The following is a 25439-nucleotide window of genomic DNA, read 5'->3' on the forward strand; positions in this document are numbered from 1 at the left end:
GAGATAGATACAGTTTGTCATGTGACTCAATGTCAAATGCAAGGTTCATATCAAGTGACCTTAGCTGCAGCCAAGAAGAAAATACAAATTTTTTTTTCTGTCTTACGTTGTTATGGTTTGTTGTAGCTGTAATTTAATTTTGATGTGGAGTTATATATTAAATACAAGATAAATATATAGACAAGATAGTGTTGGTCTATTGTCAGTGGGTGCATATGATTCCATATATCTTCTTGTATATACCTACATATATACTAACATGCATACATCCAAATACTTGTGTGTGTGTGAGAGTGAGAGAGAAAGAAAGAGGGATTATTATAAGTTATCTGTATGCTAAATTAATTAGCACATGCCCCTATGTTAACGAATGAATTATATCACTAATAAACGTGTTTAGTCATAATAAATAATTTTATAGCGAAGTCCTTATACACAATGGTTTCTACATTTAGACATTTTCTATGTGTAAAAGTGTTTTGTCAAGCATGTGAAGAATTAATCTGGGAAGAGGAGAGAGAGAGAGAGAGAGAGAGAGAGAGAGAGACATTGCTGTAGTGGAGTCTGGCATTGGTCACTCAAATATTTGAGTTGATGAGTCAACATGTATCTTTTACATGACTGTTTCATCTGCTGGAAGTAGTAGCCAAATCTCCCTTAACATCTTACTGTCTATACACATTTTTTCTCTCTACCACTATGTCAATGGCCTCTGTTCTATGGAGCTGACAAGTTTTGTGGCATCTCCATTTGGGCTCCCAAAATTCACTCATCTTTCCTCCCCTTATCACCATTATTGTGTCAACCCCCATCCTGCTGGTCTCACACCAACCACCATGTCCATTCCTGTTAATGTCTTCCCTGCAGGCCTTAAACTGCAACATTTTCAATGGTCTTGGAGGTCCTGCAAAACCCATGGGCATGGCTTCTTCCTCCTGACCCAGCAGATATATTTTAAATCAACTCTGGGAAACACAAAATGCAAAGTTGCTTGGATGGCATTTGGGCTTAGAACATAAAAGTACATGTCCTAATTCCACAAGTAATTTTGTTTGTTGCACTTTTGAGTACAAATATGCACAAACATTAATTTCCAACTATCAAGTGATGGTTAGTGTTGCCAACAAGTTAAGTCCAAGTGAAAGAGATATAGAGAGGGGGGGTGCAGCTGTCTCTTGTGGCAAGCTAAAAATGAATATTTTATTATTCTTGCTTGCCGACAGTGTAATACATAGCACCATTACTCTCTTTCTTTCTCTCTCTCTCTCAGACCAAAGGGCAAGGAAATGAAATATTAGCCTTCATTACTTTTGGAAATTGAACTTATCAAATTCTCCTTGTAATATTATCATAGGACTTGTGCCAAGAGTTTTTTTTTCCCTCCCCTCACCTCCTCTTGAAAGCTGAAATGAACATTTCTCCAGATTGACTTTCGTCTCCTGCAGGTATAAAGTCAATTTTGTTCTGAGGGACAAAGGTTATATATATTTTTAACAGCATCACCACTCAGTACCCCTGTGCAGTTATCAAATTCAGGTCGAGGATGAATGATAAAATCGACCCTACTGGTGAGATGTACACTTAGATCTAACAAGGATGCTACCTAAGTGAAACACAGTAAAACCCTTTAAGTTCAATTGAACTTACCTTGTCCTTCTTTACCCTGTTTCTCATTTAGAGTTCAAAATTTTACATGTAACACATTTTTAAAAAACCTTTTGCCTTTCCCCACTTTTTTTTTTTTTCTTTCTGAAACCACAAATTAATCAAACCTTTTTCTTTCTAAAGTTTGCTTCCAATGGATTCTGAGTATTGTGAGAGGAGGGTGGGGTCGCTAGGGTACGTGGTAGGGGTTAGCTTTTTTTTTTCTTACTTGTTTTATGATGTCTTGTCTGGTGTTATCTATGGAACCAGCAGATGTTTCACTACAAAACAGCAGACAGATGTTTACTTGCTATAAACTTGGGTGTGTATGTAGGGGAGGAGGATGGGGAGAGCGAAAGAGGGAAAAACAGAGGGAGTGAGAGATTTGGGTGGGCATAGGTGGGTGGAGTTGGTTTACTCTTCATATCTCTTAGCACAGAATCACATCTAATATGCTCCATCTCTTTCCCCACCTCCTTCATTCTCACATGTGTATGTAACATATTTTTATGTGTATGTATGTATGCATTTTAAGTGCATATGTATGTATGTATGTGAGTGTATGTGGATACTAGTATATGCACATGTGAATGGAAACAATTAAATAACAACAAGAATTTCTTCTCTTCTTCCTACACCTCATCCTACCTTTCTCAATTAAATATTATATTTGACATATTTTTAATTAGATTCCTCCCATATGTTAGAACGCCTGTCTGAAATTCCCCTCACCCATTTCACTTCTCTACTGTTTGTCCCTTATAACCGCCACCCTCTCTCCTTTAGTCCTTATGAAGTAAACTGGCCCATATTTAATAACCACCCTCTCCAGTATTATTATTATTACAACTATGCTTCTTATAAAGTGGACTCACTTCTTCTTTCATGTCCCTCTCCTTTTCTCCTAGACCCTCCACTATTCAACTTCCATTCAAAGCCATTATCTGGAGGTGGTGGTCTTTCTACTTTCTTCTATTTTTCTTTTCTTACTTCCCCCCCTAACCTCCTCTCCTCCAGCTCTTTCTGTTTTCTTCTTTACTTTTTCTGATTTTTCTCTATGCTTTTTTTATTTCTCTTCCCGCCTCACCTTTATATTTCTTCAACTGCCACTGCCACCACCACCACCACCACCACCACTAATAATACTTTTACATATGTGTCTTCATGTTGACATGGTGGAAATGTAGCCCTTTCTTTCTTCCATGAATACCTCATTCGTCTCCAACATTTGTGACAAGGTATGGTGTGTATGTGTGTGCATCTGTGTGTTTATTAGGGAGGTTGTTTCTCTCCCCCATCTGGTATTGAACTGTTCCGGACAACAAACAATCCAATTCATTAATATATTAAATATTGTTATTGTTGACTATCAGCTAATTAATTCATTTATTAATTAACAAAAAATAGTAGTGTTGGACAGAATGCTTTGTGTTGGTTAGTTATGTCCCTCTGTTCTAGGTTCAAATCTTACAAAGGATGGCTTTGTATTTAATTTCTATGTGAGTTAATTAAATATGTACCAGTTCTTGTTTAGCTGCTGCTCAGCTCTGATTTGCTATACTTATCATGACCATCCCACCATTTATTTTCAAGCATGGACATAGTGAAGTGCAGGCATGGTTGTGTGGTTATGAAGCTTACTTCCCATCCACGTGTCTTTGGGTTCAGTCCTATTGTGTTGCAGCTTGGGAAAGTGTCTTCTACACTAGTCCTGGGCTGGGTTAACCAAGCCTTGTGAGTGGATTTGGGAGACAGAAATTGAAAGAAGCTTGTCATGTGTGTATATGTGTGTGTGTGTGGACACAGACACATATACACATATGTATATGTGTGTGTGTCTTTGTATCTGTTTTTGTCCTCAACCAGTTTGACAACTGGTATTGGTTTGCTTACATCCCCATAACTTAGCATTTCAAAAACAGAGATCAATAAAATAAGCACTAGGATTGGTTTCTTTGACTAAATCCTTCAAGGCAGTGCTCCAGCATGTCTACAGACCATTAACTGAAACAAATAAAAGAGATTACTTATTTTTGTCTTTTGAAAAGATAGTAGGGTGTTATTTAAAAGAGATTTGGCTGGTATTTCTAGCAATTAAGTGACCACATAGAAACTCTCTCAACAGCACAGTAAGCACCAGACATTATACAGAGGAACTGATTCAATGATTACAAACCTTTTCCCCCCAGATTTGTGACCTCTGTGTTAAAATCAGAAATCAGCGTCAATATTTAATTTGAAATTCTCTTTCCTTCCCTTTTCGGTGTCGGATGTTTTCTGGTATTTTCTAGAAGGAATTAACATTCCCTTTGTTTAGCAATCACTGAAATTTATTAGTGTTGCTGACACATACATACATACACATATGGTCACACCCACTATAAACAGCTTTTGTCTTCCAGAAAATTCCTCAAAGGTGGATAACGTGTTTTTTTCTTCTTTTTTTTTCTCCTCTTCTTTGCAGCATTTAAAATATACAACTTGGAGCCTCTATCGTTTTTCTTTCTACTTGCAGCAGGGACCCGTTGATTGTTATCTTTTTTACCTAGTTTACGGTTCTTCACATTTAGCTTTTTTTTTTGTTTTTGTTTTCTTTGGATGTTTTTCCAGTATTTCTCTCGAGCTCCTCTTCACCATTCTCATCAGCATCACTATCCTTTCTAGTACCTCTAGTATCACCCTACTGCTGTCAACTACAATGAAAATGATATAGACAATTTACTACATAGAAAAGAAAGACAAAAAAAAAGAAGAAAAGCCATGTTGCGGTTTTACAGTTAGTGAGTCATCATCATGAACAACACCTTACCATTCATGTCGTCATCTCATCATCATCATCATCATCATCTATTGGTGTAAAGCTGCTGCTGCTCTCTGCTGCACCTATGAGTTACTGCAGTGTTGATTGAGTAAGGGAGTGTGACTGACTATGTAGTTAGGAAGGTCTCTCTCTCTCTCACCCACACACACCGATATCAGACATGAGAAGATGGGTGGTGTGTGTGTATGTGCTTAAAACTAGATGACTCACTAGCTGACTTAGTCTGAGTCTACACTTACCATTATCCCCTCGGTCTGCTATATTTCTTTCCTGGACTTTTCTTCGTCTAACAGAGTAGTGTCCTCTGTCGGATGATTGTCTTCCCCTTACTCTCCCCTACCCCTTAAATCTTTTACTTTCTTTTTCCTTGTCCTCTTTCCATTTCTCTTTTCTTTCTCTCTTTTATGCTTTCATTTATTTTCTATTCTTCATATATACAGATATTTGTGTCTATGTGTATATGCATTCATGCTCTCTCTCTCACACACACACACACACCACACTTGTGTATGTGTGTGTGTGTGAATATATATGCTTAATCCACAATTGAGTCCGACAAAACATTTTATATCACCCAAGGGTTTCATCAGGGACTGCTGTTGTTTAGTTGGTTAAGTTAGGAACTAATTAAAGGATAGACATATAGGTAAAGAATAGATTGATACACAGATAGCAGTGTATGGGGTGAGTGTACACAGTGTGTGTGTGGGGGAGCATTAATAGATGCTGGCGGTGACGGTGATGAATGAATGGTCATTGAAGGCTAGAGATGTTGATAATGGGTGTGGATTATTTGGTGTTAGTGGTAATGGTGTAAGCAGTGGGAGTGGATGCGAGGGTAGTGGTGGCTGGGGGAGGGTTCAGGGGACAAATGGGCAAGGTCTTGGTGGGGTTGTAAAGGGATTGTTGCAAGGGGGTAAGGTGGGAAATGGTGTAAGTGGTTGTGAATAAAGAAGTACAGGCACAGAGCAATCGTTTGCATGTAAATGAACATGGGCATGTGTGTACTTACAAACACACATCTTTGATCTTTTATCTTGTTTCAGTCATTAGACTGCAACCATGCTGTGGCACCACCTTGAAGGATTTAGTTGAGTGAATCGACCCCAGTACTTATTTTTTTAAAGCCTGGTACTTATTGTTTTCTGTGTCTTGCCAAACTGCTAAGTTATGGAGAAATAAGCTAATCAACACCAGTTGTCAAGGGGTGATGGAAAACAACCACAAACATACAAACACATGATGACCTTCTTTTATTTTCTGTCTACCAAATCCACTCACAAGTCTTCGGTTCGCTTGGGACAGAAGTAGAAGACGTTTTTCCAAGGTGCCATACTGAACTTGGGACCAGGTAGTTGTGAAGCCAGCTTCTAACCACACAGCCACATAAGTCAGATACACATGTGATCACATATGTACACTTAACAAAGTCCTTAAAGGGTGAAACAAAATATATTTTGTCAGACTTAGTTACAGATTAAATAGCTTGATTCTAAAATTTTTCTCTGATTGGACAGGTGCAGCAATGTCAAAGGAAGGCTAACTAGGAAGATAGTTTTTGTATGTGGCAGATGCTCAGGAGCAATAAACACTGAAAATGTGCAGCAAACAACTTCCGCCACATTCCAGGGAGAAAAATTAGAAGTAGTTGATAGCTTCCGTTACCTAGGTGACCAAGTCGGTAGCGGGAGCGGATGTGCTGAAATTGTAACTGCTAGAGTAAGAATAGCCTGGGCAAAGTTCAGAGAGCTCTTGCCTCTGCTGGCGATAAAGGCCTCTTGCTCAGAGTAAAAGGCAGACTGTATGACGCATGTGTACGAACAGCCATGCTACATGGCAGTGAAACATAGGCCGTGACTGCTGAGGATATGCGTAAGCTCACAAGGAATGAAGCCAGTATGCTCCAATGGATGTGTAATGTTAGTGTTCATACTCGATAGAGTGTAAGTACCTTGAGAGAAAAGTTGGACCTAAGAAGCATCAGTTGTGGTATGCAAGAGAGACAATTGTGCTGGTATGGTCATGTGGCGAGAATGGATGAAGATAGGTGTGTGAAAAAGTGCCACACCCTAGTGGTTGAAGGAACCTGTGGAAGAGGTAGACCCCAGAAAACCTGGGACGAGGTGGTGAAGCACGACCTTTGAACTTTAGGTCTCACCGAGGAAATGACCAGAGACCGAGACCTATGGAAGTATGCTGTGCGTTAGAAAACCCGGCAGGACAAGTAAGACCATAACCTGTGGCCTTTACCTGGGATGTAGCCAGTCCACTTACGCATACCTTTCCTTCTTTGGATACAAAACTCTGCTTGTGAAGACCTGTTGAGGCAAGTGAAATCGAAATTGATCAAAAAATCAATGGAAATTGTAGTTGTGATACCAGTGCCAGTGGCACGTAAAAAGCACCATCCGAACGTGGCCGTTGCCTGTGCTGCCTTGACTGGTCTCCGTGCCGGTGGCATGTAAAAAGCACCAACTGATCACGGCCGTTACCAGCCTCGCCTGGCACCTGTGCTGGTGGCACGTAAAAAGCACCCACTACACGCATGGAGTAGTTGGCATTAGGAAGGGCATCCAGCTGTAGAAACACTACCAGATCAGACTGGAGCTTGGTGCAGCCTCCTGGCTTCCCAGACCCTGGTTGAACCATCCAACCCATGCTAGCATGGAAAACAGACGTTAAACGATGATGATGATGATATATATATATAATGTCATTGTTGTTGTTTGTTCCTTCTTGAGCCAAAATAGCTCCACTCAAATCCAGAACTGGGGAAATTATTAAGGACAAAAGAGAGCAGCTGGAGAGATGGGTGGAACATTATTCTGAACTCTACACCAAGGAAAAAAACAAAAACATCTTGGACAGTGTGTTAGACACCTGTCATAGAGGAGCTGGACGCACTGCCAACTGTTGAAGAAATGAGCAGAGCCATAGAAAAACACAGAGCTTGGATGGCATCCCACCAGAGATCATCAGATGTGCAAGGAGAGTTCTACTTAGCCACTTACAGAAGCTACTGTGTCAGTGCTGGAAGGAGGGATTAGTACTGCAAGATATGAGAGATTGCAACATTGTCACCCTATATAAGAACAAAGGAGACAAAAGCGACTGCAATAACTACTGAGGCATCTTGCTGTTGAGCATCATTAGAGAAGTCTTTAGCCCTAAATAGGCTACAGAAAATCACTGAGAAGGTATACCCCAAATCTCAGTGTGGTTTCAGAGCATAACGCTCCACTATCAATATGCTCTTCTCTCTCTTACAGCTACAGGAAAAGTGCCAAGAGCAAAGACAACCACTCTTTATCACCTTCATCGACCTCATAAAGGCTTTTGACTTATTCAGTAGAGACAGCCTGTTCAAAATCCTTGCCAAGATTGACTGTTCTCCAAGACTTCTCAGGATTGTTCAGTCATTTCACACAGACATGAAAGGCATCGTTCAATTTGGTGGTTCTTTGGTGGTTTCGTTTAGTTTCTTTCCTTTCTCCCAGTATGCTTTTATGTATAATTATGACGCGAAACTCTGTAACCCTTTGCTTGACCTTTTCTTCCTTCCTGTCTGTCTCTCTCCTTATTTTTCCCCCTTTCTGGTTTCCTTTCCTCTCTATCTCTCTCTCTCTCTCTCACTCCTCCTCATCTCCCTCACGGCTGAGTCGACCTTACTTCCTGTTCACTCCAGCCTGCTACAAGTCAAGACGACTTATTTCCTGCGCTCTGAATTTTTTCCTCGTCTAGGCTAAAAAAGGCCCTCAATGTTTGTTTTTTTGTCCTGTTTTTATTCTTTATGTGTACTGTATTTTTTTATATTTGTATTTTTATTTTGTATTCGTATTTTTATTTGTATTGCTTTTACATCCTGTTCTTGTCACATTTTTTTCTTTCCTTGTTTTTACCCCTCTGCAAGGAAATTTTATTTAATTCCCTCGCAGGAAGGACCGGTCCGACGAGCGTGTTCTGTCCTTACCTTCAAAACACGCATGGAGTCGAACCGGGGACAGCTGATGAAGGGGAATGTTACTTGTGTTGTTTGTCCTGTGTTCTGTTTTTTCGTTGTTAAAAAAAGTCTGTTCCCTTGTTTTTATGTTTTCGTTTCTCGTTGAGTTCTACGTTTATTTGTGGTGTCCTGTACTCACATATATATATATATTTATATATGCATGTATATATACATGTAGATGTAGGTACGTACATATATGTATGTATGTATGCATATATTTTATTTATTTCATTATATATATATATATATATATATATTGTGTGTGTGTATATATATTGTGTATGTATAAATGGATATGTATGTACATTTGTGTATATATGGATATGTATGTATCTGTATATATGGATGGATGTATGCATATGTATATACATGCAAAGGTATAAAGGTTAAGAGGCATGTAAGTTTGTTAGTATGTGTATGTGTGTATATATTAATAGTGCACACCTGTGAAAACTGAATAGGTGACCTCAAATCAATAGGCACCACACAGGTAAGAACACAACAATATTGACCACTATAAAATATTCCATTTCTTTATTCTTGAAGGACGTAGTTCTCCTCCCACTGTTCTCAATTACTAATAGTTTTATCTTTATTGTTATCTTTACTTTTATTTATATTCATATATTCATTTTCATTTTTTTCTTGATTTCATTTACTTTTTTTCCTATTCTTTCACCTTCTTTCTTCCTTGCTGCTGCTGCTGTTGTTGTTGTTAAGCAGCAAGACGAGTAAGGGTGATTAGGTGATGGACTAGGGCTTAGGGGTGGGAGACCCCAGACCTTGAGAGGAAAAAAAAACTTTGGTCGTCTTGTTGTAGTCGAAGGCTCTTCGTTGACGCCTGGCACCACTCGGTGATGGCCCTCAAAGTTGCTGGAAATGGAGATCTCCAGGTCCAAATTCTTGAATGGCTGCTGTGTTTTCTTCTTCTTCTTCTTCTTCTTCTTCTTCTTCTTCTTCTTCTTCTTCTTCTTCTTCTTCTTCTTCTTCTTCTTCTTCTTCTTTTCTTCTTCTTCTTCTTCTTCTTCTTCTTCTCTTCTTCTTCTTCTTCTTCTTCCTTCTTCTTCTTCTTCTTCTTCTTCTTCTTCTTCTTCTTCTTCTTCTTCTCTTCTTCTCTTCTCTTCTTCTTCTTCTTCTTCTTCTTTTCTTCTTCTTCTTCTTCTTCTTCTTCTTCTTCTTTTCTTTTTTCTTCTTCTTTTTCTTCTTCTTCTTCTTCTTCTTCTTCTTCTTCTCTTCTTCTTCTTCTCTTCTTCTTCTTCTTCTTCTTCTTCTTCTCTCTTCTTCTTCTTCTTCTTCTTCTTCTTCTTCTTCTTCTTCTTCTTCTTCTCTTCTTCTTCTTCTTCTTCTTCTTCTTCTCTCTTCTCACATGCTTTTATATATGTTTTTAAAATATTTCCCCACCTTTTTTTGTGTATATATATATATTTTTATGTATGTATACTTGTAAGAAAAAATCTTTTGCATTTTAAGCAACTAGTAAAACATACAGTTTGAAAATGGCTACTTGAAGCTCAAAACTCATATATCAGAGTAATTCACTGTAAAGATTATTATTAAGATTTAAATAAAAATTATCACCCACCAAAAAGCCATTTCTACTCATTTTTTCACATATATACAATACTGCAGCAAGAACTTTCTTCTTATTATTCTGCTATTTATATATATATATATATATACACACATGCACACAAATTAAATTAGAAGTTAAATTAGCCTCGTTAAGGGATGGTATCATCCAATGAATTACTGGTTCAATACCTAATATCTGTTGTGAATAATCATCATCATCGTTTAACGTCTGCTTTCCATGCTAGCATGGGCTGGACGATTTGACTGAGGACTGGCGAACCGGATGGCTGCACCAGGCTCCAATCTTGATCTGGCAGAGTTTCTACAGCTGGATGCCCTTCCTAACGCCAACCACTCCAAGAGTGTAGTGGGTGCTTTTACGTGCTACTGGCAATATTCATAATATTCATAAAAGTTTGCTGTGATGATTCTAAAATACAACACATAAAAACCTAACACTATATCTTTTTTCTATATATATACATTTTATATATATATATATATATATATATATGAAGTGGCTTCTGCTATGACCGCTGGCTGACCAAAGTCTTGTGAGTGGATTTGGTAGACGGAAACTGAAAGAAGCCCCGGACCAGGCTGCGTGTTGTGTTCTTGAGCAAGACACTTTATTTCACGTTGCTCCAGTTCACTCAGCTGTAGAAATGAGTTGCGACGTCACAGGTGCCAAGCTGTATCGGCCCCTTTGCCTTTCCCTTGGACAACATCGGTGACGTGGAGAGGGGAGGCCGGTATGCATGGGCGACTGCTGGTCTTCCATAAAATAACCTTGCCCAGACTTGTGCCTCAGAGGGTAACTCTCTAGGTGCAAACCCATGGTCAGTGTCTGACTGAAGGGGGTCACCACCATATATATATCATTATCATCATCATATATATATACACACACACACAAATTCAATTTGAAGTTAAATTAGCCTCATTAAGGGATGGTATCATCCAGTGAATTACTGGTTCAATAACTAATATTTGTTTGCTGTGTTGATTCTAAAATACGACACATAAAAACCTAACAATATATCTTTTTTTCTCGCCCTCTGAAAAGATTTTGCCTAATATAATAGTTTTAATAATTGCTATTTAATCTTTTTAGGTTTAATTGAAACAGCTGTAAGGGACTGTTTGAATTTTGCAGATAATAAATATTTATAAATACTATATCTCCATTTTCTTATATTCTACACACACGCATGCGCGTCCTGTTGTTTATATATAAGGAACTGTATTTATTATTCAGTATAAGCTTCATTTTTACGATTGGTAGAGTGTAATTTGTGAGAAATTTTGGTAGCTGTTTTTAGCAGGTTGTACAACCATGTATCAATTAGATGCTTGTGAAACAAAACTGTCTGCCAATGAATTATTCTTGCTCACCCATTATTTCATGTCTTCAGAGTATGCTGCTGAACTAAGCAACCCAGCTCATTACTTTAGCAAAGTGGTTCCCTGTAGAGGTACAGTGAGTTTTTGGTACCTTGTGTCCAGGAGGACCCAAGCAGAAGTGTTACGGCTGCTTCCCACTGGTGGAGCAGACTGGCCTGCAAGTGTCCTGTGCTGGTGCCACATAACAGTGCATGTGTGGTGCCACGTTAAAGATACCCAACACACATTATAAAGTGGTTGGCTTTAGGTAGGGCATCCAGTTATAGAAAGCATGTCAAATCAGACTGGAACCTGATGCAACTCTCCTATTTGCCAACTCTGGTCAAACCAGCATGGAAAACGGATGTTAACTGATGATGAGGGGTGCTGATTAGAAGGTGATAATTTACAAAAAATTTTTTTATTTATTTGCATATCAATGTTGATTCACCTATCTAATATATAATTACATTATGGAAGAGTCCTGATAGCCATTTTCTACATATTTACCATTGCATTTACTTTCATTTTATTTTTTAATCTAATTGGAATAGCATTAGTGACCAGTTTGCAGATGTACAGCAAGCAAAGTCAGTAATGTGTGTGTGTGTGTATGTTTGAGAGAGAGAGAGAGAGAGAGAGAGAGAGAGAGAGAGAGAGATTAACTCTTTCATAATGCATTTGTTTCAGTTTCAACATTTGCTCAGATCAAGTCACTTGCCAAACAAGTACAACTCTGAAATGTTTGTGTTTGTGTGTGAAACTTATGACTATAATTACATTTACATACATACATGACCTATACTGTATTGCTATTCACAGTTTTGTTTACATTCTCAGTAAATAGTTTTACATTTGGTAAACAGAGAAACGGTGATCCCTGATGAATCAATTCAATCCCAAATCTAAGCTGCTGAATCCCTTGTGGTTTATCCATGGAATCTAAATTCACAGCAGGACTAATATGTATATATATATATATATGTATGTTAATGCCCACCTTTACACATACCAACAGGGTGGTGTGGTTAGCAGAACTATCAGAGTACTTTTTCAGTATTAATTTTCTCCACCCAGGTCTGTGTTCAATTCTCATAAAGATTGACTTTGCTTTTCATTTCTCTGGCATGACAACTCTGCATTGGGACATCTGTGATTGCCAAGTGTGGCTGGCTTCAGTTTTTATTATTGCTAATTGATAGGGTGGAGTCAAATCAAACTATCCCAGGGGAACCTCCACAAAAGTACAAGTATCTAATAAATAAGTTTCGCTTATTAAAATTAAAGATTCCTTTTTGTTTTTGCAGTTTTATTGGAAGTCTTTTTTTTCTTTTATTTATCTTATGTAAATATGACTTTTGTGGAGTAAAATACGTTGATAAGGTGGTGAGCTTGCAGAATCGTTAGTGCACTGGGCAAAATGCTTAACAGCATTTTGTCCTTTTTCATGTTTTGAGTTCAAATTACACTGTGGTCGATTTTGCCTCTCATCCTTTTGGGGAGTGGGGTGTCGATGAAATGAGTACCAGTTGAGCACTGGGGGTGGGTGGGGGTGAAGTAATCAACTCCTCCCCCGTCCGAAATTGCTGGCCTTGTGCCAAAATTTGAAACCAATATATGAGATTTGTTTGGCTGAACTGATGATACCTCTCACTGGTACTTCATTCAGCAGGAAACAAAACAAAATAACAGAAAAAGGCATTGATTTTTACCTTTGAGGCCTGCCTACACTTAAAGATGAGTGGCAAGTGGAATTAACCAACATTATTGCAATGAATATAGCATAAATAATTCCAAAGACTTAGTCTTCAACAATACAACAGTGCTTTCTAATGAGCCAAACATTTTGGATGGAGTTATGTTGCATAAATTAGTATTCCCTTGTTATTTATTAACTGGCATTGCAATGGTGAAAAGCAGTGTTAATTCCTACAGGATGTGAACTCAGAAATGTAAAGAGTTATAACTAAATACTGCAGCATTCTATTCTTTCTACCACTTACCGTCCTTATTTCTAACACATCACATGGAATAATTTTTTGGAGGGCGACCATACTTGATTAATTTGTTCGAGGTAGTTGATTGATACTGCAAGCATGTTCTAAGTTCAAATCCTGCTGAGATCAACAAAACCTTTCATGAAATAAGTACTAGTCAAATACTAACATCATCATCATCATCATCATCATTTAGCGTCCGTTTTCCATGCTAGCATGGGTTGGACGGTTCTACTGGGGTCTGTGAAGCCAGAAGGCTTCATCAGGCCCAGTCAAATCTGGCAGTGTTTCTACGGCTGGATGCCCTTCCTAACGCCAACCACTCCGTGAGTGTAGTGGGTGCTTTTTACGTGCCACCCGCACTGGTGCCAGACAGAGCTGGCAAACGGCCACGAACGGATGGTGCTTTTTATGTGCCACCGGCACGAGGGCCAGGCGAGGCTGGCAACGGACCTATTTATTAAATCAACTGTACCTCTCTCCTTAAAAAATTTGGCTGTATACTTATGTGAGAAATCATTATATAATAACCATCACCCTTAGTGGATCAGGTATGGTCATGGGGTTTAAATTTAATTCTTGTACGATGTTGTGTTAATATCAAGAATCATTACTAGCATGTTTTTTTAAAAAATTTTATTTACAATTTTCTTTCTTTTTTTTTCAGATTTGACTGAGAAAGATGCCTATCAGTTGTTGCATACTTGTCTTGATGAAGTAAGTATTTGATTATCGTATACTCCCAGGGAATGTGTAACCATCTCCACTCTATGCTAGTATCCTGGGCTCGTAAATAAATGGATAGAATGGTAGACTGTGAAACTTAGGTGTGCCTTTTGCATAAAATAAAACAAAAACGTATAGTTAAATGTGGTGGGAATGCAAATGAATATCCCAAACTATTACATTGATGTGCAGAGGTGTGAGCAGTAAAGGCAAGGGAGACAACTTCCAAAACCAAGTTAATTCACCGTACTTACGGAAGATACCACTGTTTTTTTTAATGCGATTTTAAAATTAAATCTAATGATTTTTCGCTTTACTATGGATGTAATTTTAATTAATTAAACATTTTGCTTGCTGCATTTGTTTATGTCAGTCTCACCAGCTTTAGTCATTTTGATATCCACCTGTTTGTGACTAGCCTAGATTCCATGTAACCAACCCATCTGTAAACCAGCTGAGATTCCATGCGTTCCCTTATTCAGTACCTCATCCTACAACAGTCTTAATTCTTATTGCTCATAGGTTACATGTTTGTCTAGATCAGTGGTCCTCAGTCAGAATTCATGACCCTTGGAGGTCCATTTAAGATTTTGCAGTCAAAATTTATGTGCAATAAATTGGTTCTATTTCTATAATTCACTAAATATTTTAATAATTATTTTTACACAATACCTGATAATTTTTAATTATAAAAATATAATAGGATTTTTTAAAACATTGAACTGGTATGAGGGTCCTGTAGACTGAAATAGGAATCAAAGGGGTCCATAGGCAAAAGATGGTTGAGAACTACTTATCTAGATGCTAGTAATACTGTTAAATATAAGGATTGGCTCCATTGTAGTTCATAGCAGTGCCCTTTTATGGTAGGGAAATTTACTGAGAGATATTTTTGTATCCCATCTAATATCATGCTTAAGTTATTAGGGGAATCATAATAGCAGTGAAATGAAGGTTGCCTCTGTACTAGTCCCTAGGGGTAGCCGGAAAGTATTGATGTCTTCATGGGACCTGCTTGGGATTTTTAGCCTTACTTGGAATGTCTGCTCAATCAAGGTTGACCTTGATTGAGGTTAAACAGCAACATATAAATAATCTTTTAGTATTTTACTAAACTGTTCCAAATTGTTAATTACTGTTAATTCTTAATGCCAAAGTGTTAATTACCACTTCTCTCCGGGCTCTACCTCACCGCCTTCCCACAAGTTGCTTCCAAATCTTCTGATCTCAGGTTCAGTCCCACTGTGGCAACTTGGGTAAGTGTCATCTACTATAGCCCCAGGACGATCAAAGCCTTGTGACTGAATTTGGTAGATGGAAACTGAAAGAAGCTTGTTGCTGTATGTGTGTGTGTGTGTGTGTGTGTGTGTGTGTGTGTGTGAGAGAGAGAGTTTGTAGCCTTGTCATGACATCATGTCATGGTTGGGTACAGTTATCACCATCATAGAAGCAATGTTGTTCGTTTCAGTTTTCTGCTTAAAACATGACTGACCATAGGAAATATTACCTTGGTTGGTAACAAGGAGATTATCCAGATATAGAAAATCTACCTTAATAAATTCCATCTAATCCATGCAAGCATGGAAAAATGTAAATTGAATGATATGAATAATATTAATACAGCTTTTCTACTTAGTTTCTTTCTATGTTTTTGATTTACTTGCTATTTCTAACAATATTTTCTCATTATTCTTTATTTTCCAGTTACAAAAGAGATTTGTAATCAACCTGCCTTCATTCCATGTTAGAGTTATTGACAAGAATGGTATCCGGGAGCTACCGACAATTCACTCAAATATAATAGATAATTGATTCTCATAGTTGTATTTTCTATTTCTTTCATTTTCCACACGTCCACTGAGAATAAACAATTGTTCATAAAAATAAAAGTATTTTATTCAATAATTGGTTCAAGTTGCAATCATACTATGCATTTAGGCAAAAATACACTAACCACTTTGATACAAAGCTTATTGATGTTTCTATTATCAAAACTTTTAAAAAGTATTATATAAAATTCAATAAAAAGATATCTGTATGTCAGTATTCATTTTTGAAGAAATTGACTTTTGTTTAATTATTTCTAGCTTGAAACAGGCAGACTGATAAATCTGTTCAGTCTTATAATGGTTAAATGCTAGTGTAAATTTTCTAAACTCTATATTAAGCATTAAGGATTTTGCGTTAACAAAAAACTTATAAATATACTTAAACATTATTGATTCTTGACATTATGGAGGGTATCCAGCTGTAGAACCCATGCCAAAGCAAACATTGTAGCTGAGCACAGTCTTTTACTTGCCAGTTCCTGTCAAACTGTCCAATCCAGGACATCAGGGAAAATGTACATTATACAATGTGATGATGATGATAATTTGCTTTTGTTTTTTTTTTAATTTTGTATTCAATACTTTGCTGAGAACATAGGTATGCCTCACCTAAAGAAATGTGCAATACATAGTATGTTTGTACTTTGGCTGTCATCTGTAGATTTCAGTATATATTTTGAGTTTTTATTGAAATCCTTGTTGATTATTGCTTAAAATTGGTTTTAAAAGGTTTAGAATATTAGAATATTCATTGTTAATAAATGTATTTCGGCCTTAATCCATCATACAAATGCTTGCAACCTGAACCCTGTATTTTTGTTTGTTATAATTTCAATTTTATTTGAAGTTTGACCAATTGCCATTGGACAGGTAGGAGAAATGGACCACTGGCTGAATCTGTTGGGTAGAGAAATGAAACTAAAGAAAATGTTAGCTAAAGAACTGACTGCACACCAGCAATATAGCCTTGTCTGTTCTATTATAGAAATGTGGTGATCATGTTTTGGGGAACTTAACAGGTCAAGTTTGAAGGAAGCAATTGAGTGCCACTGGTGACATTTTGTACCAAGTTATCTTGAAGAACTGAAACTGACTCTTGTATCAAGTCTGTCATGAATTGGAGCTTATTGATAGCAACATGTATTAATTTAAGCTTCAAACACCAGCTTAGTAACGACAAAGTTATTTTAATAAATTCTTCATTATTTTTAGAATTATCTGAAACAAAAGGCAGTATATTTCAACAGAAATAAGGTCACAAAAGGATTAATTTGGGGAGTATAAAATAATTGATTAGAAATACTTGTATGATGAAGAAACAACATTAGCTCAGTGAGCAACCTCCTCCTTCTTCCATTAGTTAGATTGACCTCAAGCCATCTGTATTCTTATTTGGAGTTACTGCCCTTCTAGGCAGGAAGATTATATGTAGTTTATGAGTTTATGGAGTTGATGTCTTATGCATACATTCCATTTTGGCATGGTTCTTATAGCTGGATGTCCTTGCTATAACCAGTGGTGGGCACAGTTCTGCTAATAGCTAATTAGCGAAGCTAACTTTTCCTTTAGCAGATTATCATTTGTGCTATCTTTGGAAACTGTTTGCTGACCAATTAGCTTCTGCTAAATTTAGTTCTGCTAATTTTAAATCTGCTGACAAAATTCATATGTTTGTTCCTGTCTGTTGTCGGTGTGTCTCGAAGAGTCTGTTAGGCATGCTATTGGCTGACTGTGTGTACATGTGACAAGATGTAATTGGTCGATGCAGCAGCAGCTAGCTGAGTAGCATTGTGTAATTCTGCAGTTTTGAGTTGTGTTCACTCAGCGTTTTTCACATTACAGATAGTCTTACTGTATCAGCAACAGCAATGTATGTTATTAACTTATCAAGTTATCACTTATTGTTATGGAAGGTGAAGACGTTTTGGTCCAGCATGGGGATAATGGCACACTGGCTTGACTCCAAGACCTGCACGAGACAACAGGCCTTTTTGGTTCAGAAGACATCATACCTTTGATGTTCTTGGCCAGGCCATGGTGGATACCCATGTTCCATCTGCAAGACAAGGTGACCAGGACCATGATGGACAATAGCAAAAACTTTGTTAAGGCATTTATGCAGTTTGGTACAAAAGCTGAACACTTGCCAAACATTCCTGAGGCTATTGCTGATCTGGATGTGGATCCTGAGGCTGAGGAGTGGATAAAGTTGAGTATGTCTCTGTTGATGTCATCCTTGATGAGTCCTGTGGTCTGGGTCTAAACCTGCCAGTGCACATGAAGTGTACAGCCCATACCTTCAACTTGGTAGCCAGCATGGATGGTGACAAGGGTCTTGACAGAGTTTTGTTCAAGTTGGCCTACAGGAGGGCTATGTCCAAGGCACAGCAGCTGTGGAATCTGCAGAGCCACAGCACAATGATGTCAGACAGCATTCAGGACACGTTGAAGAGGAGGTTGGTAGTCCCCAATAGTACCAGATGAAACTCTACTTATGGATCTGTTATTGTCCTCAACAACCTGCTGGAGAAGAATAGGAGAACTGTCCACATGGTGATGACACAGCTGAAGTGATGTCTAATGTTGCTAAGGCCTTGGATAAAATCCAGTGGGAGGACCAGGCTTATCTTGGGAGCCTCCTGCTAACTGTAGTGGCTACTGTCATGAAGTTGAAGGACGCCAGGTTCAAACATCTCCTGTACTGCAGTTCTCTGCTAGATGCGATACTAGCAGGCATCACGAAAAGGTTTGGGCTCCTCCTAGAAGACAATGCTAGCTGGCTGCTGCCTTCCACTCCAAGTTTTACCTGTTCTGGCTGGAGCAGTATAATAACAGCCAGGTTAGCAGAGTAACAAACACCATGGAGACGTCGTAGAGACAGCCCTAATGGAGTCCAATAAGGAGGGCAGCAGCACCACCAGCAATGAGGATGAGGAAGATGATTTCTTCAGCAAAATCACTCGGTTCCAGGAGAGCAGGAGCTACAGGTCACTGAAATCCAAGGTGCAGAACTTGGTGATGACCTGGTTGGAAGCTGTCTTGAAGAAGGGCCTGACTAAAGTTGCCTTTTTGGTGAGCAGGTCTTGATCAACCTGTTCACCAAGTATAACACCACCATCCCATCCAATGCTGAAGTTGAGTGCCTATTGTCTATAGGTAAAGATATTTTGAGGACAAAGAGAGCCACCCTCTCAGATAGTAACTTTGAGAGGCTGATGTTTTTGATGAGCAACCAGCATCAATTGTAAAGTGGAAGTGAGGGGGGACATATACGTATATATATATATATATATGTATATATATATACATACGAAGAGCTTCTTTCTACCATATCCACTTACAAGGCTTTGGTCGATCTGGAGCTATAAGCAGAAGACACTGCCAAAAGTACTATGCTGTGTGACAACCCAAATCAGAGTGGTGAGGAAGCAAATGTCTTACCATAAAGCCGTAATGAATATTTTAAAATAAATAGAATTACTATTAAATTAAATTTCTTAGCTTACTGCAACCCGTCATAAAAAAAAATGTTAATTGGTCAGGTAATACAATAAAAACCTTTTAAATTCATCTCTGAATCGTATACATTTTAATCATCTCAGGAACAATGGGAGATAACTCAGGATATATATCTGAAATAGTTTATCTTAGTTTCTCATTTAGTTAAATCAGCAGCAAGATAAAGAAATAGTTCATACGGTTTAGGTGTATGTGTAAGTACGTGCCTTGTGTAACGCCAGTAACAATAGCAACATGTATCAATTTGAAAGCCATTTGCAAAAAGAAGGGAAGAAAAAAGCATTCGAGGGAAATATATAGAAAATCTGTGAAAAAGTCAAATGTCTAAAAAGTTCTTTAATCTTTAATCATTATCATCATTTTAAAGTCCATTTTTCCATGCTTGCATCGAAAAGTGGACGTTGGGTGGAATTTATTGAGGCAGATTTTCTATGGTTGAATGCCCTTCCTGTTGCTAACCCATGCTTGTTTCCAAGCTAGGTAATATTTTTTCCATGGTTAAATGTTTTCATAGAATATTGGAAATAAATGGCATTCATTCATAACTGTATGCGATATCAAGACAAAGAGGCACGTGCACACACACACACAATTGGCACACTGTCGATTATGACGACGAGGGTTCCAGTTGATCCGGCCAATAGAACAGCTTGCTTGTGAAATTAAAGTGTAAGTGGTTGAGCATTCTACAAACATGCATACCCAGAGATTCAACATGACACAGAATGTGACAAGGCTGACCCTTTGAACTACAGATACAACTCATTTTTGCCAATGTGAAATAAGGTGTTGTGCTGAAGGACACAACACAGTATCAGGAATGGAACTCATGATTGTGGGCTGAATATCCTAACCATTAACCCTTTTGTTACCAACCCTGCTGAAACTGGCTCTGGCTCTGAGTACAAAGTCTTGTTTTCATAAGTTTTGAATTAAAATCTTCCACCAAACCTTTGTCACAATTTATCTTCCTAACACTTGCTTAATGATGACTAAATTATTTTACTGAAGTCTTTGTCATATTTAAAGTAATTGAAAGAAATACAGAGCATCTCAAAATAAATACAGTAACAAAAGGGTTAAGCCACATGCCTTCACTCTCACTGTCTCTCTCTAGAGATAGATGTATTAGAAAATACTTGTGCAAGGTGCCATGCAGTGGGATTGAGCCTGAAACTTTGTGGTTGGGAGCCATGTCTGCACCTAATGGAGAGAAGAAACACTTTCAGTTTTGGAGGGTAGTAGCAGAGAAAGCAGCAGTGTAAGTGTATAAGAACTGACTTGTCCCAAATTTTCTGGTGATAAAATTAAAACTCTGATGAGAAAACAGATTTTACACATTAACTATGGAATGCCATGATTGTCCTTCACAAGTATCTATGTTCTGGTAGCATGTTTCATGCATTTGATGGTTATTTTTGATACCTTTGTAGTCAAGAGCAGCCATGGATGCCATCTTGGCCCTCATACTCTTGAGTCAGTGATACATTGAGGATGTGATAGCTGATGGGAGAGGAGGCTGATGCCCATTTTCCTTTGAGTAGACTGGAGCAAGGTCACAGTGTGCTACTTGGTTCAGAGATTGAACTCACAAGCTTATGATCATGAGCCCAACACTGATCATTGTTGACTAGGCTACACATAATCAATTTGTTACCAGAAATCAACAATGAAATCATTACATGAAATGTACAAATTCAGAAACAACATAGGCACAGGAGTGGCTGTGTGGTAAGTAGCTTGCTTACCAACCACATGGTTCCGGATTCATTCCCACTGCATGGCACCTTGAGCAAGTGTCTTCTATTATAGCCTTGGGCTGGCCAAAGCCTTGTGAGTGCATTTGGTAGAGGGAAACTGAAAGAAGCCTGTTGTATATATATATATATATATTTATATATACTTATTTATAAATATATACATATATATGTATGTGTGTGTATCTGTGTTTGTCCCCCCAACATCGCTTGACAACCAATGGTGGTGTGTATATGTCCCCGTAACTTACCGGTTTGGCAAAAGAGACCGATAGAATAAGTACTAGGCTTCCAAAGAATAAGTCCTGGGGTCGATTTGCTCGACTAAAGGTGGTGCTCCAGCATGGCCGCAGTCAAATGACTGAAACAAGTAAAAGAGTAACAACAAATTATTGTTTGGATAATCTCTGAACTTCTCCAGGAGTAATGAGAAAGGAGGAAAAAAGAAATATAGATGCAGGTTTGTCTGTGTGGTTAAGAAATTTACTTCCTAACTACATGGGGTTGAGTCCAGTCCCAGTGTGTGGCACCTTGGGTGAGTATCTTCTATATTTGCTGGGTCTACTTTTGTTGATGGAAAGTGAAAGAAGCTTGTCATTTACCTTTTATTTTTTACTTGTTTTAACCGTTTGACTGCAGCCATGCTGGAGCAGAATCTTGAAGAATTTTTTTAGCCAAACAGATTGGCATCAGTACTTTTAATCCCGGTACTTATTCTATCGGTATCTTTTTACCAAACTGCAAAGTTACATGGATGTAAACACACCAACATTGGTTGTCAAGCTGTGGTCACACACACCACACACACACACACACGCATACACACAAATGCAATTTTGCAGATAAACACGTTAGATATATTAAATATAACAGTTTGGGTATGAAATACAAAATATGTTTGTATGTATACATATACAATGAGAGAAAGCAAAAAGTGGAGACTTTTGAATGATGAATATTTAAGCATAAATATATACCATTAATCCTCGGGTATAATCCACATTTTTTCCCAAAATTTAGAGGTCAAAATCCCTAGTGCGTACTATATACGAGGTTAAAAATGATAAATATTTTCTAAGCAATATCTGAGTCTCTGTTTCCTGTCTGGCAATGTTTATTCAGACACATTTTGTGATGTCGGGTGCGAAAATACCCTAAGCTAAGCCTGAAACCAATGAAGTCATAAAAGAATCATCCATAACTTGCGGTAAGCAATATTTATTAAAATAAAAGTATTCAGAATACAGAATAACATGTTGGAAAAACAATTTGCAAACATATTTACATTCCCATATAACAGTTAAGAACATCACTATTATTGTATTACGCATGCGCGGAAGTGTTTGTTCGACTAGGTGTTGCTAGCTTAATTACGCACAACTCAAGTTAGGTTTTTCAGAATTACAGCCCACTAAAAATCCCCTGCGTATTATACTTGAGGATTTACGGTAGATATTTATTTTAATAGATTGAACTTATACAGAGTACAAGCGACAGAGAAAATTAAATGGGAAGAAGAAAGGAATAAGTCCAACAGCTGTTTCTGGGGGCTCAGAGGTCCATCATAATGTTGGTGGATGCAGTTCACCACAATATGCGGCCATAATGGAAGCAATCAACATTGGATAAATCAAGAGCTTTTCTCATCAGGGTAGAAAAGATCTTACATTTCATATCGTAATACTACCAAATCCACTCACAATGCTTTTGTCATCCTGAGGCCTCAGTAGGAGACTCTTGCCCAAGTTGTCAATCAGTAAGATTGAACTCAGAATCTTGTGGTTGGGAAGCAAGTTTCTTAACTCACGCACACATGCCTGTGCCTAATGTACAGACACAAACAGACGCGTGTGTGTGTTTGTGTTTGTCCTCCACCACTGTTTGACAACCACTGTAACTTAACATTTTGACAAAAGGAGACTGATAGAAAAAGTACCAGGCTTAAAAAACAAAAACAATAACAAAATAGAAACATAAATAGTGGCAACGATTCGTTCAGTTAAAACACTTCAATGTGGTGCCTCAGAATGGCTGCAATACACTAACTGGAACAAATAAGACAAAAGATAAAACCCCGAGGCATATATGATACACACACACACACATACATATATGCTGAGCTGAGACCCCCTTTGGTCATGACTGACCGTGGGATTGCACCTAGAAAGTTACCCTTCTAGGCAGAAGTCCGGGCAAGGTTGTTTATGGAAGACCAGCAGTCGCCCATGCATAACCAGCCTCCCCTCTCCACGCCACTAGTGTTATCCAAGGGAAAGGCAAAGGTGAATACAGCTTGGCACCTGTGACGTCACAACTCATTTCTACAGCTGACTGAACTGGAGCAACGTGAAATAAAGTGTCTTGCTCAAGAACACAACACACAGCCCAGTCCGGGATTCGAACTCCCAACTTCACAATCGTAAGCTCGACGCTCTAACCACTGAGCCACACACACACATCTATATAAGGGGAATTTTCCTTGTGTTGTATGTTTTGTACTCTGTTTTTTCGCTGTTTAAAAAAATGTCCATTTCCTTGGTTTTGTTTTTATGTTTTCGTTTGTCATTGTGTCCGACGTTTTTTTTTTGGTGTCCTGTACCCATATATGCATGTATATATACATATAGATGTAGGTACGTACATATATGTATGTATATATGCATATGTTTTATTTATTATTTTGTTATTATATATATATATATATATATATATATATATATATATATATATATATATATATATATATATATATATATATATATATATATATATATACAGCGTGGAAGGTGTTTATAAGCCATTTAAGAAACACACAAAAACCGTTAGATTCACTTCAACATTTAAATTTAATTTGTCAAAATATTTTCGTCGCTTTGAGACCGCGACCTGTTCACTGACAAAACTTCGTGCTGCATCTCTCTCTCTCTCTCTCTACATATATATATATGTTCGACGATGCTTAATATCAAATGATAAATGTTCAAAGTAAAGTTAACAGTTCTTGTGCATTTACGAACGGTTAATTTATCTTCTACGCTGTTATTGTTTTAGTTTCAGCACATTGTCTCAGGTCAAAGCTTAACAAAGCAGTATAATCGAAAATTTGCTAGTACAAGGGAGGTAACTTCAGACTAATCAGTAAGAAATTAACTTGCGAGAGCCATTTTTTCCCCGTTTAGGTAAATGCATGAGTGTGTATTACGTATGTGGATGTAAATGTTATGTGTATGGTGTGTGTGTGGTGTGTGTGTGTGTGTGTGTGTGTGTGGTGTGTGTGTGTGTGTGTGCGTTTGTATGTGTGTACGAGTAAAATAGTTAGTTCTAAAATCTCTAGACGAGATATAAGTAATAACAATACTGGACGGTAACGTTCTTTTGCCACTGTAACATGGCCGTTCTATAAAGAAGTATGTTTACTACATTTAAAACCCAGGAAAACGTATTTTCTAGCTGGTTAACGACACACAATCTGTGTCCGATACCTAGTGAGTAAAGGAGCGAATCACTCACTTCAGCAAAACTTCTGCCCCCCCCCCACCAAAAAAAAGCCCACCCTTTTTTTAACATTATCCTCTTTGGATCTTTTCCTTTTGATCGACGGAATTTTCTAGTTAACTAAACAATTTGAAACTTCGTATACTGGTAGAATGTGTCAAAGAAAACATTATTGTAAACAAAATTGAAAACAAAATTTAATTTGTAAGTTTAACGTAGTTTAATCTTCGAATTTTAACCAATGAAATGCCAGCATTTGAGCTGAAATCATTTGCTGCGTCTAAAAACTCAGACAAATCCTGTTGCAACGTAAACAGCACACACACAACACACACACCACACACACACACACACACACACACACACACACGTGTTATTCATCCTTCTCTCTTCTGTCTGTTTGATAAACAAAGGCGGAAGGAGGAGGCAGGCATGTGCTAGAAACAACAGCTATATCTCTTAAATCGATGAATTTCGTCGCCAATAAAAATATTAAAGATATTTTTGAATATTTTCTTATTTTTTTTACCGAAAAGGCTTCTCCCATGGTTTTGAAGGGCCAGAAACAACAAAAACAAAACAATAATATGCCTAAATCGGTCTAGAGGGTGCGCGTGGAGTGTGGGTCGTATTGTAAAAATTTGCGAAATATTTTTTCATAAAAGGATGCCCCAGCTTGTCGGAGGCTGTGAT

At 37.9% G+C, this 25439-nt stretch overlaps 1 protein-coding gene across 1 annotated transcript in view; it reads left to right on the forward strand.

Annotated features, from left to right (window-relative positions):
* LOC115216808 (proteasome subunit beta type-2) overlaps positions 1-16035 on the forward strand; it is an 87679-nt gene extending 71644 nt beyond the window's left edge. Inside the window, exons 5-6 of the mRNA XM_029786389.2 lie at positions 14088-14137; positions 15851-16035. Coding sequence (XP_029642249.1) covers positions 14088-14137; positions 15851-15958 — 158 coding nt within the window. The 3' untranslated portion in view covers positions 15959-16035. The remainder of the gene's footprint in view (positions 1-14087; positions 14138-15850) is intronic.
* The last annotated feature ends 9404 nt before the right edge of the window (positions 16036-25439 follow it).

The sequence above is a fragment of the Octopus sinensis genome, linkage group LG10 (genome assembly GCF_006345805.1).
Source record: "Octopus sinensis linkage group LG10, ASM634580v1, whole genome shotgun sequence".
NCBI classification, from domain to species: domain Eukaryota; kingdom Metazoa; phylum Mollusca; class Cephalopoda; order Octopoda; family Octopodidae; genus Octopus; species Octopus sinensis.